The sequence below is a fragment of the Puma concolor genome, chromosome E1, assembly GCF_028749965.1.
Source record: "Puma concolor isolate L17-30 chromosome E1, mPumCon1.1.hap2, whole genome shotgun sequence".
Taxonomy (NCBI): domain Eukaryota; kingdom Metazoa; phylum Chordata; class Mammalia; order Carnivora; family Felidae; genus Puma; species Puma concolor.
Window position 1 is genome coordinate 10,869,231 of NC_141680.1, and position 25,572 is coordinate 10,894,802.

General features: G+C 49.6%; 1 protein-coding gene and 1 long non-coding RNA gene across 2 annotated transcripts in view; one reads left to right on the plus strand and one right to left on the minus strand.

The window, feature by feature from the left end:
- Positions 1-105: 105 nt before the first annotated feature.
- Positions 106-19,943, plus strand: LOC147574066 (uncharacterized). Its single transcript, XR_015243892.1, has 3 exons — positions 106-236; positions 5,915-6,031; positions 19,299-19,943. It is a non-coding gene; the product is annotated as an uncharacterized LOC147574066 (long non-coding RNA).
- The window catches only part of LOC112857091 (multidrug and toxin extrusion protein 1-like), a 38,868-nt gene continuing 14,794 nt past the window's right edge, over positions 1,499-25,572 (minus strand). Inside the window, exons 7-17 of the mRNA XM_025920381.2 lie at positions 22,876-22,973; positions 22,528-22,625; positions 22,309-22,422; positions 22,158-22,225; positions 20,773-20,881; positions 20,578-20,653; positions 16,800-16,869; positions 16,155-16,287; positions 5,138-5,232; positions 4,351-4,435; positions 1,499-2,479 (exon numbers count right to left, since the gene is read on the minus strand). Of these exons, the coding sequence (XP_025776166.1) occupies positions 2,277-2,479; positions 4,351-4,435; positions 5,138-5,232; positions 16,155-16,287; positions 16,800-16,869; positions 20,578-20,653; positions 20,773-20,881; positions 22,158-22,225; positions 22,309-22,422; positions 22,528-22,625; positions 22,876-22,973 (1,149 nt within the window). The 3' untranslated portion in view covers positions 1,499-2,276. The remainder of the gene's footprint in view (positions 2,480-4,350; positions 4,436-5,137; positions 5,233-16,154; positions 16,288-16,799; positions 16,870-20,577; positions 20,654-20,772; positions 20,882-22,157; positions 22,226-22,308; positions 22,423-22,527; positions 22,626-22,875; positions 22,974-25,572) is intronic.

Sequence of the window (25,572 nt, forward strand, 5' to 3'; positions counted from 1 at the left end):
GGCGGGGGAGGGCCGCACCCCGGGACGCCGGACCTACGGGCCAACCGTCACCGCCCGCACATCCCCGGGTGGGGTGTGGGGGGTGGTGCTGGGGAGGCAGGACGGGGTCGGGGGCGCTGTGCGCTGACAAAGGAGACTGTAGCTTGGGAAGAGCGAAATGTGCTGCGGCGGGGGCGGAGAGGGCGAATTTCTAATTCCACCCACCGCACCCCGAGAGCACTGCGCCGGTTTTGCAGGTGAAGTCCCTCTCCCTCTGCCTCGGGTTACGGGTGTGTTAAAGTATTTACTCCCCTGGGGATGCGCTCCTCGCCTGCAACTTGGGCTGATAAGCCTCCGCATCCCTTCCCAGGGGCTCCTACCTGGTGAAGGGAAGGCCAGGCAGGGTGAGAACTCTTTAGAAGGCGAGGGTATCCAGGAGGGGTATCCACAGGGGAGGGAATGAAGAGGGTGCGTGTGTGGGCTTCCTAACGAAAGAGCTGGGAGAGGGGAGGTTGCCGGCGAAGGGGGGGGGGGGGGGCATCCTTCAGGGCAGGCCTTTAATCTTGGTCCCAGTAAAGTGACTCTCCTAGAAGAGTAAAACACCGAGGTGGAGATACCTTAAGGCGGCCCTGGGTGTTTTTTTACTCATAGTAGCCAACATTTGTGATCTTGTCCATTATCTGTTCTTTGAGGGCAAAGGCCGTGCATAGCTCTTTGTATCCATCCCAAGTACACAGCGTTCTTAATTCTGAGTTAAACAGTGTCCCCCTCTCCCCAGGAAGGTTGAGTCCAAGTACAACTTGGTTACTACTTAATCCAAGGCCGCTACTGAAATCCTGACCACTCCCTCCACCCCAGAGGAATTGGCTAGGGTTGTTTGGATTTGCACAGCTCCAAAAACTTCCCCAATTATTCTCCAATGCTGGGGCAGAAGGGAGCATTCACCAAAACCTCATCCTTTTAAGACAAAAGCACGTGCGCCTATCCAAGCTATCCAAGCACCCCTTCCTTGGATACGCCATGTTCACCACCTAAAGCTGGTGCCTTCATAAAGACAAAGACCCAAGCAGAAGATGAATGGGGCCCACCCAGGACCCCTTTCCTAGCCCCCTCTTTCCATTTCTGCTGCCTTCCAATCTTTAATCCCCTCCATCAACATAGGAAAAGGTCTGACTTCTTCCAGTTTGCCCAGAATAGCTCTTCAAGCCCTTTATTTCTCTCTCTGGGATGTCCACCCCTCTAGAAAAATGAGGTGCTGCTTCTCAGTGGGGTCTTGGCCTACAGCTTCCTCTCTCCTGGTCTCTGCCAATCTTTCTCAGTCCGGACAGATTTTTAGACCATTCCTTAACAGGAAGCATGTTCATCAATGCCATCGGACTCCTCTCTTCTTAAACCTGTCTTCTCCTCTTTTGGTTTCTCAAGCACGTCCGTTGCCCACAGTGCCTGAGAGCTGGACCCCAAATGAATCTTAACAAATGCCATTTTCCCATTGAATAACCATAGAAGACACAAGGAAACATATGCTGTAAAATATATTTTAAATAATTAGATGCTAACAGTCCTTAAGCACTCAGTACATACGTTTGTATCTAAAGAAACAAAAGCAGAAGAAATATCAAAGTCATAGATGAATACCATCAGTACACAGTGGTCCTGGGTTGAGACAATGATGGATGAGGTATTATCAATCTCATCATTCAGACATTGTCTTAGACTAGAACATAGTTGTTTTTTTTTTTTTTTTACCTTAGTTCCTTTTTTCATTAGAAAACATAATTTTGAACTCTCAATCCTTGAAAGCCATGGGCACAGATGAACTACTTAACTGAAAACAAATTTCCACCACTTGGCCTGTGCATTACTTGCAAACTCAGAAGGTAGAACTACTTCACTAAAAACAAATTTCCACCGCTTGGCCTGTGCGTTACTTGTAAACTCAAAAAGTAGAACTACTTAACTGAAAACAAATTTCCACCGCTTGGCCTGTGCGTTACTTGTAAACTCAAAAAGTAGAACTACTTAACTGAAAACAAATTTCCACCGCTTGGCCTGTGCGTTACGTGTAAACTCAAAAAGTAGAACTACTTAACTGAAAACAAATTTCCACCGCTTGGCCTGTGCGTTACTTGTAAACTCAAAAAGTAGAACTACTTAACTGAAAAATTTCCACCGCTTGGCCTGTGCGTTACTTGTAAACTCACAAAGTAGAAATGCTTAACTGAAAACAAATTTCCACCACTTGGCCGGTGCGTTACTTGTAAACTCAAAAAGTATCACTCGACCTGACTCTCTCTTGCCTATCCCTCAACTCTGATATACACTCTCAGTAAAATCCCTAGGAGCAAGATTGAAATGACCCCCAGGAGCAGAAGCCCACGCCACAGCACCAACTGTCTCCCGGTCATCCTAGCGTCTTGGCTCATTTGCAGATCCAATGGAGTCTCGTCTCTTTGTACAACAGCTCTCCTTAACATTCTTCGCTGGTTCCTTGGGACCACCGCTGAAGGGAAAAAAGGAACTTAGTGAGCAGAGTAAAAGGATATTTTTTTTATCAGTATAAAAGATGTCCTATGTGTATGTTACTAGCTGGAGGAAAGTTTATTGAGGAAGCAGTTGCTGCCTTGGATACGCAAAAGAATACTATCTCAGAGTGCCTCTCCATTCACCGATCACAAACTCCAGAGCCTGCTATTGTGAGCTTAGGTCTACCAGGGAGCTCTGCCTCACCACAAGAACTAGAGGAATAAATACAGTGACCCTCTAGTTAAGATTCATAGGGCAAGTTTTCAAGGGGCCAACACTCCTCTAATTAACAGTTCAGAAGGAGAACAAGGCCAACGGAGGAGAAAAATCACCTAAGAGATCATTCAAGGCCATTCACAGAACTGAAGAGAGATGTGAATCTTCACATCAGGGGGCCTACTAAGCATCCAGCAAGGGTGTGACTCAGATGTAGATTCAGTCTTCCAATGCTTCAGAGTAGTCAGAATTCAGGAAAATATCCTAAAAGCTTCCCGAGAGAAACGCAAAGGCAGTTGACAGAAAGAACCAAGAATAAGATGGGCATCCGACTTCTTAAACAAGCATAGTGGATACTGGGATGTGCTGATGGCCCTTGGGAGTTGTGAGAGAAAAGCATTTCGAATAGAGTAATTCCAGCTCACTGTCACAAAATGCTTCCTCCATGCCAGGCACTGTTCTCAGCGCTTTACACGTATGAAGCTCACGTAACTCTCACGACAGTGGTATGATGTAACTAGTATTATTACCCTTTTACAAATGGGAGATGATAGGAAACTTGGGACCAACCATCCGCTGAAGACAATTATGAAAGCTGGATAAAACGAATGAAAAATACCATCTTGAAGGTATCAGAGTACTACCGAAGTAACAAAAAGTCACCAGGGCAAGATCTACGGGAAGCTGGAAACCCAGCAAAGCCAGCCAGCTTTGGGGGCCACTTTTGACCTGAGAGTTCTCCATCTGGACCTGAGCAATGCTTTTGGGGGGAGTTTAGTCCTCACCAAGGTAAACCCCTCTGGACTCTAGGCCGGATCTCAGGGGCTGTATCCAAGAATTCAGGAGGAACCAGAAGTAAACCAAGCCTCACCCTGGTTGCCTTCAAGTCAGCTGGGGGCTCCAGGAAGCTGTTTCTGAAATTGCCCTAGACTGCTGGTAACCCTAAGTGTTCAACAGAAGCAAAGGAAAATCCTCCCTGAAGACAGACAGACATCACAGGCCTCAAATTACTTCCACCGGCAATTTTCAAATACAAGATCTGGAACACAATCAAAGATAACCAGGCACACAGGGGACCAGACAACATGAACGAAAACTGGCAGGAACAATGGAATTGGCAGCGGGCTGTAATTCAGCCAGTCTGTGAAAACTCGGTTATAAAGAAGCGAGGAACTAGTGTGAGTACATGACTAACTGCCGAAGGATCTGGAAGTCTGGGGAGATTACAGATTTGACAGAGAGAAAGTGATATACACACTTGCGTGATGGTCACCAGAAGCAACAGTTAAAACAACGATCTGTTTAAGGCCCATCTTTGCCTGGTGAATGGGGGAACCCTATAGACACAGACATACTAATGTCAGTTTCCAAGATAAGGTCAACGCACAGGATCACCGAGTATTAGAGATCCCTTTGGAATGCTTACGTGAGTACCGTTAGGTCAGCCAAGGAACTGGCAACCTGCAGTGTACCTAAAATTGAGTGTTGCGTGACTTTATCATTTGTCCCTGAAACTTTATTTCCCGGGTTCGGGGGGCGCTCATGGCAGGAAATCTAGTGGTGTCCCACAAATGGCCCCTCCTGGACCACCTGGACAGGCTTGTTTCCAAGAGGTGAGAGTTTATTCCATACCTATGTTCTGATAGACTGCAGGCTGGGCCACAGACTGGGTCCTAGTCCGGACCACATTTAGTCTCACATTGGCATGTACCCGAGCCTGGAAAATGAAACTCAAAGTCAATCCACAAAGCATTATTTACCACCGTTATAAATAAAACATTTGGCTTGACTACTACCCAGTTTAGGAAAAACCAAGCCATTCTCTGTAACTGACATGTAAGGGGACCTTCTCTGGTTCCCAAGTATGGAATCGTCTTTCAGGATGATTGACGTAAGGTCAATGGTGGGGGGGGAAGGGATCGATGGAAAAGCACTAGGGGGAAGGCTGGGCCCAAGGTCAGAGGATTCTCCCCTTTTTCCTTCATTTTTGTTTTGTCTACCATCTATTTTCAGACCCCACACTGACCCTAGCAAGCTGGAGACACTCATGTGTGCAGGTATCTTAATGAAATATTTTGGGATCATAAAAAACAGTATCAGGATAAATTGGCTGGCATCCCTCCTTTCTTTCCAGTTTCAAATCTTGTCCTCAAACTGATTTTTCAGGCACATAGGTGGTAGCCTGGCTTGGGATACGAGGAGGAAAGGAACCCCTATTTTTCTGTTTGATAAATAAACAAAAGGGAAATGGATAACTGCAGGGGTATCTGGCCCTTAGCATGTGAAATAAAGGCAGTTGAAACAACAACAAAGCATTGGTGATAAAAGGGGAAAGAACCTTACAAATGAGAGGGAGAGAGCCTGAACAGATTGTTTTCTAGGAGAGGAACTTTTATGGGCCAGCAATGAACATAGTTACCTCTTCACAGGCTTTCTTCCAGTTTAGCTGAGAAATAAAGATGAAAAAGCACAGACACTGCGTGATCGCACAGATAATGATCCCTGACCACAGACCTAGAAGTGGAAATATTTAATAGAGGTTAATTCCATGGAAAACAGGGCACCCCTGGGGAGTATGTGCCTCCTGTCTCACTTTGAGAATCTGCTTTCACGGCTGCAGTGGAGCCCACAGTGATCCAGACATCCCCTTCCTGCTCTCCTTTGGTTTCCAGAAGGTTCTGAGAGGCCCAGGGCTCCCTGTGGACACTGCCCAGTGCTCTGGGTCTCAGAACTGATGTTTAGACGCTCTTTTTGGCCTTTGTGATCCTAATACTTTGCTAGTAAGAGACATTCAGGTTATAAGGAAATGAAATTCCCAAGACAGACTACTTCCTGTCTCTAAGAGTGCTATGCTTCTGAACAGCTATGGCCTATTTTCCTCAAAAGGGACTAACGTTTTCAAAATGCACAAGTCACCGGGGCGCCTGGGTGGCGCAGTCGGTTAAGCGTCCGACTTCAGCCAGGTCACGATCTCACGGTCCGTGAGTTCGAGCCCCGCGTCAGGCTCTGGGCTGATGGCTCAGAGCCTGGAGCCTGTTTCCGATTCTGTGTCTCCTCTCTCTCTGCCCCTCCCCTGTTCATGCTCTGTCTCTCTCTGTCCCAAAAATAAATAAACGTTGAAAAAAAAATTTAAAAAAAAAAAAAAATGCACAAGTCACCAGCCATGTTAAGTTCCCTCCCTTGGCACTTCCTACAGGCTTACTGGCTTTGGGCACAGACTTCCAGAGCTCCTGGGACAAGGTTGTCCGCAGAGAGATGATCACAGAGAGGCTGAGGGAGAACAGAACACAGGAAAATCCTCGTGGATCTCAAGGTACCATCGCACTCTACCTAGTAAACCCACACGGGACACAGAGGGAGACCCCAAGTGAGAAGGGTTTCTTTGGTCAACAGTGAAGTAATGGCAGAATCAGAAAAGCCAACGAGGGCTGTGAGGAACTGAATATGCAAACAACCAACGGGCAGACCATATGTAAAAACAAAACTCTAGGGGCGCCTGGGCGGCTCAGTCAGTTGAGAGGCTGACTCCGGCTCAGGTCATGATCTCATGGTTCATGGGTTCAAGCCCCACATCAGGCTTTGCGTTGACAGCATGGAGCTACCTGCTTCCAATTCTCTGTCTCCCTCCCTCTCTGCCCCTCCCCGATTCACACACTGTCTCTCTCTCTCAAAAATAAATAAATATTAAAAAAAAAAAAAATAGAGCTCTGATCCACAGCCTACAGCAATCTGCCCAGAAACCAAGCCCTTACCTACAATAAACCCAAAAAGCCAGTTGGTTACACGTCAAACTCTGGGAATAATCCAGGGTGCTACATAAGAACTTCTGCAACAACTGACCCAAAATGGCCAGGACTTGATCGATAATTGACACGTTCCCTAAGTTCTGTCCCTGCTTCCAACTTAGGGCCAACCAGAGAAAAGCAAACACGCCCTCCCCCCTGCCCCCACCAATCCCACAGGATGCCCCGATTCTCTTGTTAACCCGCCTCCGGCTTCCCCGGGGCCATGAGCGCACACCTGAGACCTCTCTTAGTTTCTCTGTAGAGTTCTCCCACCCCTCTGCCCGCCTCTGGGTCTCTGCCCAAACTCCGGTGGTGGTGGCTGACTCCCTTGCTAGAGCAAACTCAGAATAATGGCCTTTGTTTTTCGCATTTGGTTGGTCTCCACGTCCACAGCTCATCACGGAGGCCCCACAAGACCTGGCCTACACTGCCTAACACCACGGACCCCAGCCTCCAACCCGATGTGGTACCCACAGAGGCCCCTCGTGCCTGTCGGCCTGTGGCGTGTGCAGTCCTTGACGATGTGAGTTCGGGCCAGGCCTGCGCCCCAATCTCTTTACAATGAGCTCCTCGGCTCAGTACCCAGGTTTTGTCCCTGGTTCCCGTTCGTTTGGCATCTTGGGTGGAATCAGGCCATTCCTTTTCATCCCTTTTGCTGTGTTTTGTGGTGCTGTGTAAAGTGTTGTCTGTCACAGAGGGACAGTTAGAGGCCAGAACACAGGCACAGGCCCTAGAAGCCCGCCGCGTGTGCTGATCTCACGGACCCACGAGGAGTTTGTGGTTCTCAACCCAACTGGCATCCACTGGGACAAACTTTTCTGCAGGTCACCACTAAGACCAGATGAGGCTCTCCTGTCACAGTTTTGTGTCCTGAGGCCTTGGCTTTGATCCAGGGAGCTTTCTTTTTGGGTTTCCGCCCGCCCGTTCGAAGCCCCTTCTAACCGCCGTGTGGGCGTCGGAGAAGGTGCTCGATGTCACAACCCTTTCGTCTCCTTTTGTCAATGAGAAAACTAACACTGAAATTGGAAAGCGAAGATGAACACAGAACTTGGTAGGAAACATAACCCTTTCGCTGACCTACAACACATGGGAGGACCATTTTGAAAAAGGACTTTGGGACAAAAATGAGCCAAGACCCCAAGTCTCTTTGGGACCTGCGAGAGAGACCGCTGGATGGCCGCCCCCCCGCCCCCACCCCGGCCAACCTCCAACTACAAGGACACTTGCAGATACTGTAAACAGAAGGGATGCCAGGAAGGGAAAACCCAAGACCAAGAAAACTCTCTCGTTTCAGGTCAGTGAGTGCTTGCGGAAGGCAAAATCACCCACTATCCCGCCAGGCCCTTCAACACTCCAGGTGAATTCACCGTAAATAGAGACGGCCATCCTCATCAATGCCTGGCAGATGCCCCGCTTTCTACAAGCAGCCCCGGCACCTTACCCAACCTCTGTCTCAGGGTACACATACTGCACAGGTGGTTGGTATTTCAAGTGACCCACAGGTTTTCCCAATCTCCCGGTCTTCCCCCCCCACCAAGTTTATTTATTTATTTTGAGAGAGAGAGCACAAGCCGGGGAGAGGGAGAGAGAAAAAATCCCAAGCAGGCTCTGCACTGTCAGCGCAGAGCCCGACGCGGGGCTCAAAACTCACGAACCGCAAGATCATGACCTCAGCCGAAAGCAAGAGTCAGACGCTTCGGGTTCCGTGCTGAGAGCTCAGCCTGGAGCCTGCTTCGGATTCTGTGTCTCCCTCTCTCTCTCTCTCTCTCTCTCTCTGCCCACCCCACCCTCACTCTCGCTCTGTCGGTCAAAAATAAACAAGCATTTAAAAACTTTAAAAAAAAGAGGCACTAATCCGACTGAGCCACCCAGGCACCCCCGGCCAATTATCCCAGTCTTTAACCGTAACCCTGGAGCCCTTGACTGAGAAGCGCAGCTTCCTGCTCGATGCTACCACCCCTGCAAATTTCACAGGGGGAGCCTTCCTCTGCAGGCGGAACCGTGATATCAAATGCATACCAGAGATCTGAGCGGACTCCTCTATTTATGGTCAAATTCGGGCTGCTCAGGGTGCACACCTAGCTTCCTGTATTTGACACAGACCCCAGACAAGGACCTTGACACTATGCCTGACATTCCATGGCCTTGGTCACTGTACTGACACAGCCAAAGGATTGGAGCAGGACCCCTGAAAGTTCAGACTGCTCCTACCAAGTGTTACCTAAACTTCCCCAGCATCCCTTGAAGGCAAATGAAGGGATTCAAACCTAGCGCTGAAAAGTCACACCCAGAGGTCTTTCCATACCCTGGACTGGCCCTTAGAACCGTCACTAAAAAAAAAAAAAAAAAAAAAAAAAAAAAAAAAAGTCAAATGCATGAGGATATCTTTACTCAAGACTTCAGGGCCACCAACAAAATTGTTATCCCTCGCTCACCACAAATACCTGACCCAGTAACCATCCTGACATCGACCCCTCCTGAAGCCACTCGCTTTACTGTAGTGATGAGTCTTTGTTCTGCTCTGTTCAGCGAGCCTCTACGTGGGGACAGCCGACACCCCTTTCCTTCACCAGCCGAGGAAAACAGTGTGTCTGCACAGTCACGGGCTAGGAGGGCCACTGAATCCCCCCCAACCCCCCTCAATTGTTCTCAGTTCCTTAATCGAGAATTTTAAAAATCGGGGCACCTGGGTGGCTCAGTCTGTTGACTACCTGACTCGATTTTGGCTCACGTTAGGATCCCAGGGTCATGGTCTGGAGCCCTGCATCAGGCTCCGTCCTTGCTGGGGATTCTCTCGCTCTCCCCTCTGCCCCTCTCCCCAGTTGCACTCCCTCGCTCTAAAATTAAAAAAAATTTTTTTTTCTAGTTTAAAAAAGAATTTTCAAAATGTACATTTCCCTTGTGATTCTTTTTTTTTGCCTTTTTTTCTTTTTTTTTTTTTTTTTTAATTTTTTTTTTTTTTTTCAACGTTTATTTTTATTTTTGGGACAGAGAGAGACAGAGCATGCACGGGGGAGGGGCAGAGAGAGAGGGAGACACAGAATCGGAAACAGGCTCCAGGCTCTGAGCCATCAGCCCAGAGCCCGACGCGGGGCTCGAACTCACGGACCGCGAGATCGTGACCTGGCTGAGGTCGGACGCTTAACCGACTGCGCCACCCAGGCGCCCCTGCCTTTTTTTAAATCACAGCAGGATTCATTCATTCATTCATTCATGAGACAGAGGAAGAAAGCACGTGAGCAAGGGAGAGGAGCAGAGAGAGAGAAAGATCATCTTTTTTTTTTCCTCTTGAGAGAGAGGGCACAAGTAAGCAAGAGGCAGAGAGGTAGGGAGAGAGAGAGATCCCATGACAGGCAGAGAGGGAGAGAAGAGAGAGAAGTGGGACTCGCCTGAAGCAGGGCTCAAACTCACCCAAAGTGGGGTTCAAGCTCGCCCTCTGAGGGACTCGAACTCACAAAACCGTGAGATCGTGACCTGAGCCGAAGTCAGATGCTTAACCAACTGAGCCACCCAGGCGCCCTCTTATGATTCATTTCTGATACATGATGCATCAGCACTCCTACTTTGTGCGGAGAATGAGGAAGTGCACGTAAAACATTCTGTTTTCTTGTTCTCAGCCTTGGCAGAAAAGAGACATCGTTTCAAAAGCACAATCACAATTTTGCCACAACACAGTTCATTTAGGGTATGACCTATCCAGGATTTCTGGGTTTAACTGGATATTGCAAACCACGGGAGCCAAATTTTTCTGAGCTTGCAACACCTCTCTATGAATAGACTTGTCCATAGAGACAGACCCTGTGCTCAGGAGGCCCCAACACGAACAGGCTTCTGAAACCTAGAAGGCTCCTCAGCAGGCCTCCTTCCCACCCAGGCATCCCCAACTACAAAAAACTACTTTGTCTCTCTGTGCCCATAATCTCAAAGTTCATGAGTTCAAGCCCTGTGTTGGGGTCTGTGCCGACAGCTCAGCTCAGAGCCTGGAGCCTGCTCTGGATTCTGTGTCTCCCTCTCTCTCTCTCTCTGCCCCTCCCCTGCTCATGCTGTGTCTCTCAAAAATAAACAAACTTTAAAGAAAAATAATAAAACAATAAAATATCAGACTGCAGTCCTCTACCCGAGGTAAAACATCACCCCAGATGGCAGACCCTACTGTGATTCCCAAATTACGTCACCAGCAAAGACCAGAGACTAGACATATATGCGGACGGCAGACTGATGCTGTGGGAGAAGCCCTTGCCTGATGTGGGGCTGTTCTGGAAACAGAGAGGGTTTCTCACCTCTGCCGGAGCCCCTATCACAGATAGAAAGCAAGTGAAGAAACCTTTAAACTCACTTCCGTCTTCCAGAGAGGCAGCCATTGTAAAGATGGAGACCCACAGAGAACAAGAGAATGCAGAAGCCAAAAGGAGACCCTCGCAGGTCATTGAGCCAAGCAAGCCACTTTAACCAGGTTCTGATCCTGTCCGAGCCCTCAAAAGAAAGATCTCTGGAGGGTTCAAAGAGGCCCTTGTAAAAGACCAGTGTTTAGCCTCCGGTTTTTTTTTGTTTTTTTGTTTTTTTCCAATGTTTTTTATTTATTTTTGGGACAGAGAGAGACAGAGCATGAACGGGGGAGGGGCAGAGAGAGAGGGAGACACAGAATCGGAAACAGGCTCCAGGCTCCGAGCCATCAGCCCAGAGCCCGACGCGGGGCTCGAACTCACGGACCGCGAGATCGTGACCTGGCTGAAGTCGGATGCTTAACCGACTGCGCCACCCAGGCGCCCCTCCGGTTTTGAAAAGACAAATGGAAAATACATCTGGTTGCACACCCATCACTCAGGGAATCTCGGGCACCATCAAGATGGCCACTCAACAGCACAAGATGATTTCAAGTGGATGTTAGCGAAGTTTCTCCACGAAACTATTCATCATCATCACAGAGTAGACGGGTTGCTTAGCATCTGAAATCAACATTGGTGGGGAAACTTTAAAAAAATAGCTGAGGTTTTTTTCAGGTCATGTGTCGCTCGTCACCAACATAATCCTGGAGAAACCGTGAAGGTCGACGTGGCCGGGAACCAGGCCTCAAGGGACCTTTGAACACCTACAGATGGATTTTGTCCAGCTTGTATCCTCCATAGGATTTAAATACATTTTAGTTACCGGTTGTCTATTTTCAGGATAGATGACGCATTTCCTTGCTGAAAAGCTACAGCCCTTACCATCACTAAAAAGCTGCCTGACTTTGTATTTCCAACCTGATGTCTCAGGTTTTACAGGTCTCAGATGGCAAGTTTTATACCAAGTGACTGAGGCACGTGCTTCATGGGAGCCATATAAAAGAACTCTGTAAAATATTACTCCTTACTCAAAACACTATGCTGTCCTCATCACCCACAATCTTCTGGAAAAGTAGAAAGGACCAATGTCATCCTTAAACTCATCCTTAAATTCTGAAAGAATTAGGACACTGGAAGGCCTGTGTCTAGGGATTTCGCCACCAATACCAGCCTGACCACACTGATGGGCTACGTGCAAAATATCACCAGGGTCCTACCGCCAACAGCTTAAGGCTGCCTTCCCACAACATCTTCCTAAACAGCTTCTCCACCATCTTTAGCCATAAGATTTCATCTACCGGAAGAGAGAGCAGGGAAAACTGCTCCTGAACCTTGTTGGAAGGGACCTTTTCAATGGTTGTGACACTGGTTGGTTGCATTTTTTCCCAAGTCTTGAATGGTTCTGCACAATCGCTCACCATGATAGTCATCATGACGGTACAACATCAAGGAGCTCAAGAAGATCTTGCAATACAGTTGACTATGAAGATGACTGTACAATCCCCAAGTGGTAAGACCTGGCTCCCTAGCTTTCCCTGAATTCCCCTTGTCTCTAATTTTCCCTGAAAAAGAGGAGACTGAGACACTGAATATACGATGGCCACATCATATATAAAAGTAGAACTCTGACCCACAACCTGCAGCAACAGAGCCAGGAAAACCCCTTATCCACAATAAACAACCGAAAAGCCAGCCTGTTCCACATCAGACTTGCAGAAGGCCAGATAGCTATCTCTAGGGACACTCCAGGACGCTGAACAGTAACTTCTGCAACAGCTGACCCAAAATGGCCAGGATTTGACTTAAGAACTGACAGCTTCCCTAATTTTTGTCCCTGCTTCCCACTCAGAACCAAGCAGAGAAAAGCAAACACGCACCCCTGACCAATTGCACAGGATGCCCCACATCTACTTAGCCTGCTTCCAGCTTCCCCAGGCCACCGGCGTCCATCAGGGGACACCCGAAGCGTGCCCCTTTCCCCCCCCACCCCCGCCACAAAACCTTCCCAACTCCTCTGCCTGCCTTTGGATCTCTGCCAGAACTCCAGTGATGCTGGCCCCGGCCTTGCTACAGCAAGCTCAGAATTAACGGCCTTTGCTTTTCCTATTTGGTTGGTCCACAGCCATCTAGATCTGGGTAAGGGCAAGGTGGCCAGACTGGGCTCGTGATTGACAGGTGCAGATAGCCAGACTTGGTGCAGAATGTACAGTTCTGCTCCCGTTGACACCAGTCACCCTCGTATCACGTTTCAGGTGCGATCAGCCCAATGTTTACTTTTATTTATTTACTTATTTATTTTCATGTTTATTTTTGAGAGAGAGAAAGAGAGAGAGCACTCGTGGGAGGAGCAGAGAGAGAGGGAGACAGAGGATCTGAAGCAGGCTCCACGCTGATAGCAACGAGCCCGATGCAGGGCTCGGACTCACAAACCATGAGATCATGACCCGAGCCAAAGTTGGACACTCAACTGACTGAGCTACCCAGGCGCTCCCAGCCCAATATCTAGAAGAGTAAAGTTGATGACCACCTGCCATTCCTATAATGGACTAATAAAACCAAATACATACAGGATGGCTTTCTCTTCCAAATCCAGTTGTTCCCAAGCCACAAAAACTACAAGCTTACCCTAACCATCCTAAACAGGAAATAACCAGCTATCTCCAGCTGTAATTGGAAAGTTACGAGTTAGAGTTCCAGGAATTTCACCCCACACCATTTAAAAGACTTCTGTTTGACTCAACCCCGGAACCCCGAAACACGATGATCAGAATCCCCTAGGCAAGACCCAGGAATAGGTGTATTCGAAAAGCCTCACAGGGAATTATGATGGACTTTATGTTTTGCTGGAGCTGCGCAGGCGAACTTGTCACATTCTGATGCGCCTCTGAGCACCCTGTGTAGGTATACTGCACACCCTACAAAGCGGGACACAACATTCAAGCCAGTTAGTGTTACACTTTTTTTTCTCGAAGAGGTGGGTGGCAGAGATTGGCTACAGTCTTCTCGCGGAACCCTCAGCTCCCCAGAGTTCCCAGCATGTTTTAAATTGAGATATAACTGACCTGTTAGTTTCAAGCGTGCAACACAATGATTCAACGTGTGTGTATGTATTGTGAAATGATCACCGTGATAAATCTAATTATGTCGCCACACACAGCTGCAAAATTCTTTTTCTTACAATGAGAACTTTTAAGATCTACTCCCTTGCCAACCTTCCAGCAAGTAATAACAGTATTAACAACTGTAGCTGCCATATTGTGCATTCCCAATCCCCAGGACTTACTTTATAACTGGAAGTTTGCACCACAGCATTTTTTTTTAATGTTTAATGTTTTAATTTATTTTTGAGAGAGAGAGAGAGAGAGAGACAGACAGAGAGACAGAGCATGAGCAGGGGAGGGGCAGAGAGAGAGGGAGACCCAGAATCCAAAGCAGGCTCCGGGCTCCAAGATGTCAGCACAGAGCCCGACGTGGAGCTCAAACTCACGAACTGTGAGATCAAGACCTGAGCCGAAGTTGGACACTTAACCGACTGAGCGACCCAGGTGCCCCACCACAGCATTTAAGTGTTTCTTTTTTTTTTTTTTTTTTTAACATTTTATTTATTTTTGAGAGACAGAGAGAGACAGGGCATGAGCAGGGGAGGGGCAGAGAGAGAGAGAGACACAGAATCCGAAGCAGGCTGCAGGCTCTGGGCAAGCTATCAGCATAGAGCCTGATGCAGGGCTTGAACCCACAAACTGTGAGATCATGACCTGAGCCGAAGTCGGACGCTCAACCGACTGAGCTACCCAGGTGCCTCTCTTTTAAGTGATTCTTAACTCCCTCTGCTTTGCACATCCTAGGGATGCTTTTGTCAAATGAACAGCACTGGGAACACAGATCTGTATTTTTAAGTGGATCCCTCTAACGTTTCCCTTAGCTATGCCACTGGCAAATCCAAAATATGAATAATGTCAGAAACTCAGCTAAATAATTTTCTGCACCATGATGAAAGCCCAGGGAACTTTGCATTGGCAACTCCATTCTTTGAACATCTCCCGTATTTTTCATTAAAATATTATTCAACTGGAGAACAATGCGCAGCATAACGGGATGGGAAGGTCACGCCAGGTATCAGATGACTTCTCACTGGTCCCCCGCCAGCCAAGTACTGATGGGTAAAAATGAGCCATGCTTAGATCTGTCACCACTTCACCCAAAGATAAAGTGTTCAGGTTTTAACATCATCATGCATTAACCACCAGTGTATTCCAAATTATTATTTTAGAAATCAAAGCTGGGCAGTCATTTGTTTCTATACTTCAAAAAATTTTTTAAATGTTTTGAGAGAGAGACAGACAGAGCACGAGCAAGGGAGAGGCAGAGAAAGAGACACAGAATCCGAAGCAGGCTCCAGGCTCTAAGCTGTCAGCACAGAGCCCGACGTGGGGCTCGAACTCATGAACCGCGAGATCATGACCTGAGCAGAAGTTGGATGCTTAGCCCACTGAGCCACCCAGGCGCCCCTCTCTCTGTTTTTAAAGGTTAGCATGGATTAAGTCCTTTCCTCCAAGTGTGGCAAGGGGATAAAGAGTCCCCTCACACCCCTGTGCCTTCCTTCTGTGCTGTTCACACACATCACACCCATGGCCTTCTGGGGAGACCTGCAAGGCACAAGGCTTACAAGGTCGTACCAGGCGGGAGGTGGAGGCAACAGAATGGCAATGAAGGGGACGTTGAGAACACAGCTCTCTAAGGGCTGCATGGGCTGACGCGGGAGCCACGCTCTAGGATGTATACGGCTACCATGGCTGCTGCCGGAAGTTCTGGAAGAATCACGCCAAGGCTGACCCATGGCTTCCCCTGCCTCAGCCCAAACACTCCAGTGGGGCCAGTTTATGATGGCCACAACCAGTCCTGCAGACTCACTCTCCGGGTCTCACCATACAAGCGCTTCTACCAAAGGACAGAACCGGGGCCACAAGAGGCACGTTTCTCAAAGCTTCCTCGGCACTCCTGCTCTCACCAACTCTGAGGACGTGAGAACTTGATGGCACGGGGCAGGGAGAGGAGTAGAAAGGTCACCCTGCTCTACTCAAGCGTGTCAGTGTGAAAAGCGGGCCCGGCTGGGCAAGAGGGGCATGAACTTGCAGTCCCGGGCCCCTGGCTACCTGCTGTCCACTCCGTGCTTCTCTCTGACAGGGCACAGAACGAGCATGCAAAAGTTTCAAAGTTCCAGGGCCAAGTGTCAAAAAAAAAGAAAAGAAAAAAGCCTCCATGCTCCAACAGTCATTTCCAGGGCCCATGAGTAACAGATCTGCCTGCCCGTGTGGTTAACGCTTACCAAGCACTTTCAGTCTGGCCAGGAACATCAGCGAGATCCCGACAGGGAGACCAACCACATAATACCCGACGGCATTGACCATGGCCCCAGCCTTCTGGTTGCCACTTCCCCGCAGGATGCCACCACTTGTGCACTGTAGGCAGAAAACATCCATCAGTGAGAACACTGCTGAGGCTTCTGAAAGACTCCTGTCCCCAAGCACCTCCCAACCCCGGGGCAGGGGTGGGGCTCGGACTTAAAATCCGTGATCACGTGCCCGCGTTCTTATCAAGCGAGTATGATAAAAACGTTCGGTATTACCTACCTGCCCCATCCCAGTTGCTCTTTCCTTCTCTTTTTGCCTTTTTAATTTTTTGTGTTTAACGTTTATTCGTTTTTGAGAGACAGGGAGAGGGCAGGGGAGGGGCAGAGAGAGAGGGAGACACAGAATGCAAAGCAGACTCCAGGCTCTGAACTGTCAGCACAGAGCCCGACATGGGACTCGAACCCACGAGTGGTGAGATCATGACCTGAGCCGAAGTCAGACGCTTGACCCACTGAGCCGCCCAGGCACCCCCAACTGCTCTTTTCGGTTTAAATGTACCACCATCAGAAGAAACGTGTAGATCATAAAGGGGCTTGAAAGGAATACTGCGTAACACTTACAGCAAGACCTTCGAACACATGGGAAACAGCACAGATCGGAATCACCTCAGCGACCAGAGCCACGATTTCTCTGTTAGGAAAAGAAAGCACGTCGTGATCAGGAGGAGACAGATGTGTGGCTCAGGTGATGGCATTTGGCCTCTTGTGTAAAACCGGAGGGGCTCATGCGTTCCAGCCAACACCCGATTTGCGGACAATCCTACGGTTTTTCTTGGCCCATAGAGGAAACCAACCCTACATTGCATCGAATGACTTCCAGAAGGAATATATAGTCCAACTGGTTGATGGAAACAATTGCATGAGATGATGTGGTGCTCCACTGCCCACAAAAAAATAAAATTTGGATTATAATGCCACCCTCTTTTCATGTTTATTTTTGAGAGAGAGTGTGCAAGCACATGTGAGCAGTTGAGGGGCAGGGAGAGAGGATCCAAAGCGGGCCCTGCACTGACAGCGTCTCGAGAGCTTGATGTGGGGCTCGAACCCACGAACCGTGAGATCATGAGCCGAAGTCAGATGCTTAACCGACTGAGCCACCCAGGCGCCCCAATGCCATCCTTCTTTGAACATGATTCCACATGTATCTCAGTGTGTCTGGATGGAGTAGAACAGAGTGGTTACAGTTCTCTCTGTGGAACCCAGGTTGGCATGTTACAAAGGCCATAGAGACAGTTTACAGAATTATCCTTGGTTCCTAGAGGTAGTCCCTAACCTCTACAGCTAGAGACTTTGATTTTAACACCTACACTTTTAGAAAATGCTGCCACTGACCCAGGAAGGCAAAAAATTCCATCATACTCTTGAGTGATGAACAAACAGGCCTAGATCATTGTCTGGCAATAAATATTTGTTGAATGAATTAAAAAATCAGGAAACCCAGCACTGAACAAGGTGGTCACTCTCCTCCCCCTCTAAAAACAGGACAGAAATACAGTTCACTATTCAAATTGGATTTCATTTCTTGAATAGGTAACATCTGCCAATGGTTAAAAGAAATCAAGCCATGCAAAAAGAATATCGAGAAAAATCTTACTTCCACTCTGTTCCCAGCCCACCCATTGCCACCTCCCTGCTGACTGGCCAACAATCTTGAATACTGTCTGTACTTTTCCAGTACAAATACAGTCTTCTGTTCCCCTTCTAGAAACTGTTAGTCCATGTTCTAGCATTCTCTACGTGACCTTCTACAACTTGGCTTTTCCAACATACTCACTTTTATATCCCATCAAAATATATTATCTTTTATGTGCTGCTGAATTCTGTCCACTAATATTTTAGTTTTGATTTTAGAACTGATATTAATAAGTGAGATTGGCCTGCAACTTTCTTTTTTACTGTACAAACTTTGTCAGATTTCGGTACCAATGTTATTTTTGCTTCCAAAACAGAATGCGGACATTTCCCTTTTTGTGGTCTCTGGTACAGTTCGACAGCACTGGAATGACATTTTCGAGGTTTTATAAAATTCTCCACGGGAATCCTCAGGGATTAGTGCTTTTTCAAATTTTAAAATCAATTTTTCTTATTTCTTCAAAGGAAATCGGTCCAGTTAGACCTTTTATGTTTTCCAAGGTAAGTTTTGGTAAATTATTTTCCTAGAAAGTTATTTATCCCTTTCAGATTAAAAAAAAATTTTTTTTTAATGTTTATTCATTTTCTGAGAGAAAGAGACAGAGTGCAAGTGAAGGAGGGGCAGGGAGAGAGGGAGACACAGAATCGGAAGCAGGCTCCAGGCCCCGAGCTGTCAGCACTGAGCCCAATACAGGGCTCGAACTCATGAACCGTGAGATCATGACCTAAGCTGACGTCAGATACTGAACTGACGCCACTCAGACGCCCCCATATTCCTTCCAGGTTTTTTTTTTTTTTTTTTTTAATTTTTTTTTTTCAACGTTTATTTATTTTTGGGACAGAGAGAGACAGAGCATGAACGGGGGAGGGGCAGAGAGAGAGGGAGACACAGAATCGGAAACAGGCTCCAGGCTCCGAGCCATCAGCCCAGAGCCCGACGCGGGGCTCGAACTCCCGGACCGCGAGATCGTGACCTGAGCTGAAGTCGGACGCTCAACCGACTGCGCCACCCAGGCGCCCCCAGGTTTTTTAAATTTACTTTCAAAAGTCATGCAAACTCGTCTCTCACGGTTCAAAAAAATTACTGTTTTCTAGTAACTTCCTCCTTTATTACTTTGCGTCAAGGGGCTCTCTCTCTTCTCCCTCTCTGCTAACGTTAGGTTCCAAGTCCTTGTTAGAATCTGTCTCACCAATCCTGCCAGTTTCAGCTGATCCTGGTCAGCTCGTGAATAATTTGACGTCGGGAGTTTTCTCGGTCTCCCGATACCACCAAAGATATGGTTCCTGGGCCCTTTTGTTCGTGTTTTCTTCCTGCCCCGCGTGGTTTCTGGAAGTGGACAGACTCGAAAGCAAACGTCTGCCACGTGCCTACTGAAACCATCAGCGCAGGACACACATCCGATAACGACCGTTCTGATCCCCTTGCAGGAAATCGAGCATGATTCCCGGCTGCCCTTCTGCTTCCCTGGAAGCGAGGGACACTTAAACATCCTATTTCCCACAGCAACACGGCGGAGGCTTCAAGGGGACAACCCGACATCAGAAGTCAAAAGGCAACCCCGAAAAGATACCCAAGGAACGAACGGCGGAGGGCAGTCCTGTCTACCACCTGCTTGTTAAACCCGTGAAGGAAAAGTCAACGCTGCCTTTTGTAACTGCCGATAGAAGAAACCCAAGTCAGAAGTATCCTTGCGACATGCCCACACCAGCCAGCCTCACTGATGAAAGCAACCAACCCAAACAGGACCCGTAAACCACACAGGAGATCCATCCCTTACACGAATTCGTCTCAGTGATCGAGCTGATCATGTGATTTTTTTGAGACAGCTCTTCAGGGAGATTTTAACTTCGGTTCGAACTGACCAATATATTCCACGACTTGTATCTACCAGGAACTTGGGGGCCAGATTCTGAGCTACCAAGAGGATTCTTATCACTGGGAGCAAAATAACTGAAAATGTAACCAATGGTACCAAAAAGGGGTCTCCTTCTCTAAAATACACACCTATCCTGACCACCTGCAGCATGTATCACCAATAAATTGCCCAATAAATTGGCATTCTGGATGATAAATTAGTTCCTACATCTGATCAGTTCTTCCCAGGAAACATCAATGAGGTTTTTTTTTCCCTTTTTTTATGTTTATTTTTTTTTTAATTTTTTTTTTAACGTTTATTTATTTTTGAGACAGAGACAGAGCATGAACGGGGGAGGGTCAGAGAGAGAGGGAGACACAGAATCGGAAACAGGCTCCAGGCTCTGAGCTGTCAGCGCAGAGCTGGACGCGGGGCTTGAACTCATGGGCCACGAGATCATGACCTGAGCCGAAGTCGGCCACTTAACCGACTGAGCCACCCAGGCGCCCCTGTTTATTTATTTTTGAGAGTGAGAGAGACAGAGCACGAGTGGGAGAGAGGCAGAGAGAATGGGAGACAGAATCTGAAGTGTCCTTTAGGCTCTGAGCTGTCAGCACAGAGCCCAATGTGGAGCTCGAACCCATGGACCGTGAGATCACGACCTGAACCAAAGTTGGCCACTTAACCGACCGAGCCACCCAGGTGCCCCCGGTGAGTTTCTGATCTTACAAATGGCTCAGGGACCCTCCAAGATGCAACACCCCCAGGATGCCTCCCAGTGTGAAGGCATCCATCTACCCAACCATTTCTTTACCGCAAATTTTGCATTTCAAGAAAATGTCCACACTCACCGGTCGCTAGTGAAAACGTACCCCACCAGATCCTTAAAAATTAACAACAGGACGCAGAAGGTTATAGCAAAGACTCCTGGAGGTAAAAACAGCAGAGAAACAACCAGTGAGAAATGAGATCTGCAGGGCACCAGGAGGCTGGGCTTCCCGGGCACAGACCACTTGGGTGAGTCAATGACTGAAGAGCCTAAGCACCTGTGACCAGCAAGGCGACAGTTGAGGACTTCTTGGCCTGCTCGATGTCTCCAGCGCCCAGCGCATTCCCTACCCGGATACTGGTGGCCACACTGAAGCCTGAAGGTATCTAAAATGAAAAGCAGACATACCGTAACGAAAAGGGAAGAGTGAGCAGGGAGCAGAGAAGTCCCTGCCTCTTGGCTCGGTTCTCAGCCCAACCGTGCACCTTCCCCAGGGAACAGGGACCCGGGAGATCATGGCATACACCTCAGTGGTAAAACCTGGTCCTAAAAGTTCTGAGAAAACAAATTTGCAACCTCCCATTTGCCTAGCCGAGTGCCCCCAGGCTGATGGGAATCTCCATCGCATACTGGGCTTTTGGGCAAGGCTTCTAAGGTGTGCAGGGGAGGATCCCGCACAATCGTGTTTCCTCCTCTGCGTGCAGAGGACGGACTGCCAGGAGCCCAGGGCAAGTCTGTTCTGAAAGACCATCAAGGGATCAAGTTTAGAAAACAGAATCCCAAAACGGCGACCTTTCCCCTTCCCCGGAGCGTCGGGTAAAAAGGAACTTTAAGGAAACGCAAAGATGCACACCCAAGCTCATCCCAGGCAATGCGGCTCCTCACGCCATGAACCTAGCGCCATCACCCTTTGCGCCCCCGACCTGTCCCCAGGCATCTATCTGTGTTGTGACAACCGGAAAAGATTCTTCATGTCTGGCAAGTGTGCAAATCAAATCAAGTCTTTCAGATCCGGGGGGCGCCTGGCTGGTGTCTGACTCTTGATTTCGGCTCGGGTCACGTTCTCATGGTTCATGGGACCGAGCCCCACGTCAGGCTTGGCGCTGACAGCAAGAATTCCGCTTGGGGTTCTCTCTCTCCCTCTTTTTCTCTGTCCCTCCCCTATTTGTATGCCCTCTCTCTCTACACAAATAAAGAAGCTTAAACAAAAATCTTTCAGATCCGAACAGTGCTAGGACATGCAAACTCCCCAGAGCTCACCGGAAAGACCCCACCATTCCAGATGGGCCCTACCTGGCTCTATGATGAAATTTTACTTTCGTGTATCGTTTCACAGGTTACTAATGGGATGAATGCCTACGCTTGTTCTTTGGATTCTTTTCATTTAAAAAAAAATTTTTTTTTAACGTTTATTTATTTTTGAGACAGAGAGAGAGACAGAGCATGAACGGGGGAGGGGCAGAGAGAGAGGGAGACACAGACTCGGAAGCAGGCTCCAGGCTCCGAGCCATCAGCCCAGAGCCCAACGCGGGGCTCGAACTCACAGACCGTGACCTGAGCTGAAGTCGGCTGCTTAACCAACTGAGCCACCCAGGCGCCCCTTTGGGCTCTTTTCAAGAGAACCATCTAGCACCCCCACACGACCGGCTCCCGGACACTCACCATGTACAAAATGACGGTCACTTCATACACCACGGACTGGGCTCCCAGCTCCACCATGCCGAGGATACCTGGTGGAGAGAGGCAGCTGACACCGTGCTTCCGGATGGGGCCCGTGCCCACGCCAGCCATCGCCACCTGTCCCCGCACTGACCGCTCAGTAGGCTCCCGATCTCGTAGGCCCACCACTCAATGCACAGCATGAGCATGCCGGGGAAGGCCAGGTCAAAGAAGCCGGCCCAGTCATGCAGACACTCAAGGGACCACCCTGCAGCAGGGACAGAGACACATCACCAACACACGGGCCACTGGGCTGGAGCTCAACCCGAGACAAGACCCACGTCCGAGCTGGAAAACGAACAGCAGACTTTACCTCCCCAGATATCTTGGTGCAGTTTCCTCCAGAGGATGTACAGGAAGAGGAGCAGCACGAGGGTGAACTGGGAAATGGTATTTGCCAGTGCCGACCCCCTGGAAGGAACGGTCCCAGTGAGGGCAGGTGCCTGTCCATCGTGCGGGGACTCCCGTGGCAGCCCGAAACACATCTTCTTTCCGGAGCAGCCTCGCGGTCCGTCCCTGACCGTGCTTTCCAGAGCGGCCCAGGGAGGGGACCCCCACCGGGACACATGACCAAGTAGAGGTCCCCCCCTGCCATCCTGCCCTGGAAAAGCCTCAGGCAGGTCCCCCCCTGCCTCCCATCCCCAGAATCAGCTGGACTCACATCACCCCGAGATCCAGTTGATAGAGAAACAGATAGTTGATGAGGGCGTTGACAAGATTGGCGACAACTCCGGTGAGGATCTGGGGCAGTATGATTCCCTGAAACGAGGAGAGACCGCACCGCATGCTGGAGACCAGGGAGCAGGGTGGTCACTTCCTCCCCAAATGCACACGCGCCACAGGCATAGCACGAGGACCCAACCGGATGCGCGGTGTCAGCTCCTGGCCTCCTGCCTCCCTCCTCCCCTCCTCCCCCGCCTGGAGGCGTGAAACACAGGGACGTGGGCAGGAGAGGGCCCGGCAACAGACAGGCAGGACCGCCAAGTGGTTCGCCTACCAGAGCACAAGGACTGGCCGAGACGGAGTATAAACAAATCACCTTCCACACTGGACAGGGGGTGACCAACTCAGCACTTTTTCAACCAAATGGAAGTTCGGAACACTGATCTAAGATGACCTCACAAAGCTGGGGCGTGGGAAGGACTCCATCCCACCCGGCTCTGCTTACAAGTACAGGGCAGAGAAGTCCGGGCTGTTTGGCATCTTAATCTAAGACTTCAGGAGGGAGAGGAAAACGACACGGGCTGGAGACGTACAAGGCATCAGGGGATCAGAATCGCAGACGCGATGAGGCCGGCTGCTTCTCCCACCTGCAAGGTGTCACCCCGGCCCCTCGTCTGAACGCCTACTGCTTCCTCACCCTCGGACAAACCTGCTTCTCTGAAATCACGGACCCTGTGACATCTCGCCATGTGAAGTCGTTACCGGTGAAAATAAAAGATCCCTCTCCTGCCTGGGGGATTGAAGTCACTCTCACACCCCAAAGCAGCAGCCTCGATTTTCCAGCTCAGGGGCAGAGCTTCTCACGGATTTCTGGACACAGCAATCCGCATCTATCTGAGCTCTCTCCGGTCCCCAAGGAGAGAGGACGTGGGTCCACTTTGCAGGGCGGACCTGGCATTGACCCCTCTTCTGCTTTGCTCTGAGCCTACCAAAACGTGGCTTCCCCTGCACTGCACCTAAACTCCATCCATCAGAATCGTATGATAACTCTCCCCCGCCCTTGCTGGGGGAGAACCACACTCCTCTGATCCAGCCACGCTATGGTCCACATCATGCTGCGTATTTGTCTCAAGTGGTCTCCTGGTCAGGGACCAGGACAAGGATCGTGGCCAACCACTTATGTGGGTCACTTATTTATCAGGCAACCCTGCTTATTAGTTTTTAGCAAAGGAGGCAGGGGAGCACACAAGTCTTTCGGGTAGAGAGAGTAGAAGTAGCATGGGGTGAGGTTGGCCTTGGGAAGGACTGGCAGCAGGGAAATGTGCTAAGATGCTACGGAAGTATCCGCCGAAGGATAAGGGAAGAAGAAGAGAGGAACTGAGGCTGGAGGTTGGAGAGAGGCAGGACCACAGGACCATCAGTGACCGGACGTAAGAGTGAAGGAAAAGATGGAGAGCCAGATGAGGGCAGGTTCCCCAGAGATAAGGTGTTCGAGGCCCCTAACTGGGAAGGAAGGCAGGCAAGTGGAGAGGCAGGCCTGGGGAATGAGAAGGTCAAGTGCGCAACATGCATGTGCCTCCTAGAGGCAGCATTCCAGACTGGCGACTAGAGCTATAAACGGGGAAGCCCTGGGCACACAGATGGAAAGAAAGAACACGCAAGAGACAGCTTCCCTCAGAGGAAGGTCAGCAGAAGCCAGTGGGGTCGCCTTGTCTACCTCTCTCCCACCTAGAAGTCTAAGCAACCCCCCGGTTTTCTCTGGGGCTCCTTCCACCTCCCCAACTGTATTAACTTTGCCCCCAGACCAGCTGCACACTCACATATCGTACGGTCACAGAAGGGCTGGGCCCCAAGACGGAAACTGGGTTAAATGCAACTCCCTCCCTCTCCAGAGATCCCTGCAGACAAGGAGTCATTTCGTTCTACAGGATCCGCCCCAGTGTTTCGATTCCCGTTGCTTCTGTAGGGCATCCTTTCTCATCACAGACCTGCAGCATCTTTTGTTGGGACCACGTCCATAACTCTCCTCTCTCCCCCTAGCAATCGGTTCCCCACCAGCTGAAATCCCCAGCAGAGAACCAAGGCTGAGCCTGGGCCAGCCCACCTCTCTGATTCTGTCATCCACTGTGCCCCTCCACCCAGGCCGTGGCCTCTGTGCTCCCACGTCCCGGTGACCAGAACACCCCTTGGGAACCCCGCGTAGTCTCCAAACCCAGTTCAAGCCTCTCGGCCCCTCTCAGCTTCAGGCTCCTCTTTGTAGGTCTCTGCGGGTCCCTCAGAGTATCTGAGAGAGGGGTTTTCACTCCCAGTGTCCTCACTGGGCCAAGCTGGAGCCTGTGGCTAGGAGCCCCCATGCTGGCTGGGAGCCTGGCAGTCAGGGAGAAAGCCCCGAGCATCTAACGCCTCCGCGTGGCTTCAGACGAGGCCACGGGCTGGCAGTGGACAGACAGGCCAGCGCTCAGTCGTGCAGACTTCCGCCCCTTTCCAGACCCTTCAAGTGTATCATCCTTACGCTGACGGGAGACTCGGAAGCTGTTTTTGTCCACAGGGTAATACCTTAAATTTAAGAACGTTAAATAAACGGAAAACCTCCTCCCTTCTCTCTCCCCTCCCTTGTGCCCTCAGTCGCACGTGCCCTGGAGAGCCTGCCTGCGTGGCCACGACCCATTGCCCGGGACCCTCATTTCCCTGGATT